Genomic DNA, 5,893 nt, shown 5'->3' with positions numbered 1-5,893 from the left:
TCCGCGATCGAGTTTAGATTAATTACATTTTTTTTTGCTTGAAGATTAATTGTATATTAATTGACTAGTTATCTTAAATTCTTAATAACTATTTTGGTCAACTTATTTTGTATACATTAAAAACTCGTTGATATGTTGCGCAAGTCAAGTTCAAACGACATTTAAACTTTTTAATGATATTCCAATACTAAATCCATTAGTTTGGGTTGTTACTAAATCAATATCCAAATTTTGATGAGACAAAATATAGAATGAACAAGAAAAATTATCATCAGGGTTTGAAATTCCCTAGCAATCTCTCCTTTCCTTTTTCTCCCTACCAAACACTAAACTAAACTTTTTTTTTTCTTTGAACACCACCCCTTAGACACCTTCGTGCCTCAATTTTGAGGGAGATGAAGCTGGAGTTTATTTTCTAAATATTTTTTTTTGGGTTACTCTCAATGCAAACTAATATTATTTTCTTTTAAGTTTAGGGAATCTGATTCCTATAAACCTAATATATTAATCCAATTTATCTATCCATATGAGGTTCAAAATAAAGTATATCGAACGTATTGTTAGATGCTTGTTCAATTAGTGACTGAAACAATTTGTTGTACAACTGATTATTTTTAGCCGGATTAAATAAATCAATAATCAAACAAGCAATCACAAGCATAAAGCAATAAATGACACATAGAATTGGTAATTCCTGATGTCGATTTCAGGATCGTCAACAATCACAAATAAATATGCAATATATTTATTTTATTTAATAATAGGTCTCAGAAGATTTCGTATAAGAAATAGAAATGAAATTCCGATTTAATTAAAGAGAAATATTAATACGAAATATAGAAGGAATAAGCTTTATTAATAATAAACGTTTACAGATGGGGCGAAGTGCCGAGATCAAGAGGGCGAACTCAACAAAGACTAGAGAATTCTAATACAAACATGAAAGACTCAGTCGAAGCTTATGTGTCGCGAAATTAAATGAATGCAACGGTCTTTATTTATAGGAGAAGAAATGATCATCTCTTGGATACGTGTTGATCAGCTCGTCCTCGCCACGTCGTAGATTGGTCAATTCTCATATCCGGTTTTCTCGGCGAGATTTCAGCTTGACCACGACTTCGCTACTTGACTGGACCAACGCGGACGATCTGTTCTCCTCGGCGAGTTGGGCTTGGGCTTCTTGCTTAGAGCCGGGCTGAAGTATTTATTGGGCCTTGGCCGAACCAAAGCCCAATAAATAATAAATATTTAAAAAAAAAATTATACCCCCACAGTAATCATGTTTGGTGATAAATCATCTACTCAGGGGGACTGATACGTCCGGTAGTGAAAAGAAATTCACTATCGTAATAATTAAAGGTACATAACTTAGGTTTGACGTCTCTGTCGCCAACACTTCTCTTCTTTTACTTCTCCAATGGATGGCAATCTAAGTTCCTCTTATTAGAGAGTCGATCCCTCTCTCTTTCACCCAATCGTCTTTCAAATATTGACAAGTATGTCAAAGCAAAACATGCGCTCACAAACCCTGCACAAATAAAGCAGAGAAGTAGCAACCACCTTGAACTAATGTCGATGAAGATCTCTTAGAATAGAGAGACAAGTTATAGGTTAAGTTCGCGTGAATTGACCAAATAGAAAAATGAATGATCGAAATAAACTCTAAGTGAGTTTTATTCGGTCGATTTCTAATCTTCCGCGAATTTTTTTTATTCGGTCGATTTCTAATCTTCCGCGAATTTTGATAAATTGGAATATATATGAAATATTTTCGATACTTATGTGTCCATAAAAATAAGAACTAAACAATATTAGTTCTATTCTTGTGGAAGGAAAGTGAAATAACCCGAGTCTTTAACTTGTTTGAACAATTTCTTGCAATTTTGATTTGAACAACTGTTACAATGTGTTTTGTCAAATTTAACCATGTCACATAGGATCCAATAGTGTCACATAAAATTTTCAGATTACAAGCATTTATAGTTTCTTAATCTTAGATTGTTTTCGCTTTCTCAAACAATACTAAATAATATATATGGTAGTGAATCTTTTTTTTTTTACTACTGATTAAGTGGATGTTGTACTTGTATTCACTAACAATTATGTACACACAATCAAATATAAAAAATAAAAAAAAAAATAAAAAGAATTCGTTACAATTAGTCATTTTTTAATTATTTTAAAAATTTTAGTCAAATTTTAATTTTTTTAAATAATCCGTCATGCGCGCAGTAAATTAATTAACTAAAGAGTAAATTAATTTATTTTTTAATTAATTTTTTAATTAATTAATTTATCAATGGTTAGAGAGCTATTTTTTTTATAAAATAAAATTTGAAATATTTTTTGAAAAAGTTAGTCGGTTAATTTATTATGAGGCTATTTGGTTATAGTCTTATAGATATGTCTCATTTTAGGCGCGTGTAGGTCTTTTCTCAGGGAGAGAAGAATCTAGCACATGGACGATGTTTCAACGCTCTCGGATATTTACTCACAATTAAAAAAGACTCGTTCTCTTGTAGACATAAACATCGAGCCAAAGAATTTTCACAAGCAGTTGATCTGAACGAAGCATGATTAATATATACTATGAAGTTCTTAACGAATCCCAGTGCTTCTTCGTGCACTCACTACCTAGTACAAGGATCTCTTAATTTTATGTACCGCTCTGAAAAATGTTTGTGCACCCAAGACAACATTTCTAGACTATATATACACCTAGTACCGTATACATGTATGTATATATATGCATACGTTTTCCATGGTGTTGTCTATAGTGCATAGGATATTGCTTTCTGTTGCCTTTAACCTTTTTCATTAGCATAATATATTACATATGTACAGTAAAGACTATGCATCCCTTTTTTATAATTTTCTTCACATGTGAATCCCAACTGCTGACTCATGAAAGTTAGCAAATATTTTACATGCCTGAGACTGTTACGATCAATAAAATATAATAAACTTTACCAGCAATTAGAGAATATTGGCATCGGTAACATTTTGGCTGTGAGTTTTAATTACTGGGTAAACTACAAAACACCCTCATTTAAAAAAAATCAGTAACATAATACACTAATTTTTTTAACTACTTAAATTACACCTTCAAATTTTTAATTTTTTTTTTCCAAATTTAGTCGATTCTATAACTTTAGTACATGGAGAATAGTATAACTACTTGGTTATCTTATCTATTCTTAAAAATATTAATTATGATTGAATTATAGAATAATATATAAATTTACAGAAATTTGAAAAATATAAACTAGGATTTTGAAGAATTAAGAAATGAAGATCTATTATTCGCAAAATTTGAGAACATAACGATAAATATTTTAAACAATTAAAACATAAGAGTATTTAATTTTAAAAAAATTAAAAAATAAAGAGATTACTTTGTTATTTACAGACCTACAGATATAGTTACTTTTTGGCTTTAATTAAAAAAATAAAATTTACCTATAGTTATTGATTTACGTGAAACCAAACTACTATAATTTACTCCCAGTAGATGACAAAGCCCTCATCAACTTGATGATTATTACCACTTGTCACTTGATCACTATATCCTTTGTCTCTATACTTTTGGACCTTTATGTGTACAGCTCAACATGCCTTGAGCCTTAGGTTGAGTTCTATTTGTTTATCACCCGGACTTTTCCTAATATAAAGAAATATAAAAAAAAAAAAAAAAATATATATATATATATATATATAGGGAGAGAGGGAGAGAGAGAGAGTAAAAAAAACCTGTTTAATTCGTTTAGTATCTAGCAGCCTTGAATAATAGTATATTACGACATATAGCTTCTAGACAACTTTGCATATACGTCACTCTCTAGTCCTTAATCCCTCATCAATCCTTGACTTTTATGCTTGATTTAACCTCGAACTCACAAGTCCTTGACTTTTATATGATACACAGACACATGCACGTACATGATACACACACACATGCACATACATGATACACACACAGTCGCCTCCTCACTGAGAACGGTATAGAAACTTACTATTGTCTATCCCTTTCAAGCTTTAAGCGATATCTGATAATAATAATGGCAGAAATAACCGAGCAGTCAAATCCGGAAATACTATTCGAAGGAAAGAAACTTGGAAGAATGTCCGCTAAGAAGGATATTCAGGTTAGCAGAGGAGCTTGGACTACTGAGGAAGATAAAAAACTAGCTGAGGTCATTGCAATTCACGGTGCTAAGAAATGGAAGACGATCACAAATCTAGCTGGTACGTTAATTAATTATAGCTTTCTTTTTTTTATCCTAATAATATAAATATATAAGCAAGAATAAGCTAAATCATAACCACTTCTTGGGCGTAATTAATTTGTTTGATTAATTATGTTCAATTTTGACTGTTAATTCTTGATTTTGCAGGCCTCAATAGGTGTGGCAAAAGTTGCAGGCTTAGATGGTTGAATTACCTTCGTCCCAACATCAAGAGAGGCAATTTTTCTGACCAAGAAGATGATTTGATCCTAAGGCTTCACAAACTTTTAGGCAACAGGTTGTTATATACGCTTATACAACTCTATTAATATTTTCCGTGTGTATATAGCTTAACTAATGGTGTCGTATAATTTTTTTAGGTGGTCTTTAATAGCTGGACGATTGCCTGATCGAACAGATAATGAGATAAAAAATTATTGGAATTCTCATTTGAGCAAGAAAATAATAAGTCACACAGATGATAAACAAGGTGGAATAATGGGGATCGGAATATCAGTCTCTTCGGTTCAACGAAAGAACAACACATCGAAACCACAAAAATTCCGTGATATTGCTCAAGTGATGAAAGAAAAAAAGAGAGATGGTATTAAAGAAATTAGCACTTCATCTTTTGAAGACTCACTTGACAATAGTAGAGAGTTCGATGTAAACGATTTCTTCAATTTCTCAGATGAAGGACCGGTCAATATGGAGTGGATGAGCAACTTCCTTGAGCTTTAGAGGGCTTTCGTAAAAAAATCGTTATCATATTTTTTTCATATTACATAACTTCAGCTATCTTGGTTTCACTCTTGAGTAATTAGTGACTTGGTAGAAAGTAATAAAATTATATTAGTTGGTGGTGTAGATATAATATTTAGTCTTTTGATGACCCTCATGAATCTAACTTTGTATTATATTTTATGTTGTTTTCATTTTCTTTTTATTTCATCATTAATCTACATTTTTCCAGGAAATTAGTGAGCAAGAATGAACTGTATAAAGCAGCTATTGACGGCTTTATGTATATTATTAGTAATTAGATAATCCACAAAAATTATTCTACACTTATTTATAAGCCCTATTTAGAAACTGGATTTACTATATTACAGAATGGCCATTCAAAGGTCAAAGCAATCACGATTGGACTTGAATTTGTCCACGCAGTATCACTAGTTAATAATTCATACTATTGACATTTCACCGCCGAAACCACTTTCCCAATAAAAAAAAAACGAAATAAGTAAATGTAAAGAATAAGATTTATAGTGGTTCAATCTCAACGTGAAATCTACGTCCACTTTGTCGTTGTAAATTCACTATAAATCTAATCGCAAAATGTATTTACAAACTAGTTCTCTCTTTTCACTTTGTACCGACTTTTCTCTCTCTTATTTTTTCACGCTCATTCAAAGACGATGGGTACAACATATTTATAACGAAACATCTATGGCAAACAGACAGGTCTGATATACCCCAAATATCATTGACCTAATTTCTGACTAAAACGACATACACACTGTCGTTTGGTCTTCAGCTCGATATGGTCTGCTCGGCGATCGATCACAGTTCGACAATCGACCTCAGTTTTCCGCATTCTAACTTGTCAGCTCGGCGCCTGTCTTCAGCTCGTCAACTCTGTGACTAATTAGACTCCATACTTCAAC

The 5,893-nt window shown here is 31.8% G+C and overlaps 1 protein-coding gene across 1 annotated transcript; it reads left to right on the top strand.

The window, feature by feature from the left end:
* The first annotated feature begins 4,121 nt into the window (after positions 1-4,121).
* On the top strand, positions 4,122-5,115 carry LOC149385703 (transcription factor MYB114-like). Its single transcript, XM_089625109.1, has 3 exons — positions 4,122-4,245; positions 4,395-4,524; positions 4,607-5,115. The coding sequence occupies exons 1-3, from the start codon at positions 4,122-4,124 to the stop codon at positions 4,965-4,967; spliced, it is 615 nt and encodes a 204-aa protein (XP_089481235.1). The 3' UTR covers positions 4,968-5,115.
* The last annotated feature ends 778 nt before the right edge of the window (positions 5,116-5,893 follow it).

The sequence above is a fragment of the Urtica dioica genome, chromosome 9, assembly GCF_054948205.1.
Source record: "Urtica dioica subsp. dioica isolate 48M chromosome 9, U.dioica_male_clone48M_v1_H2, whole genome shotgun sequence".
In the NCBI taxonomy this organism is placed as follows: Eukaryota; Viridiplantae; Streptophyta; class Magnoliopsida; order Rosales; family Urticaceae; genus Urtica; species Urtica dioica.
Note: the sequence above shows the minus strand (reverse complement) of the source record. Positions and strands in the feature narration are given on the sequence as shown.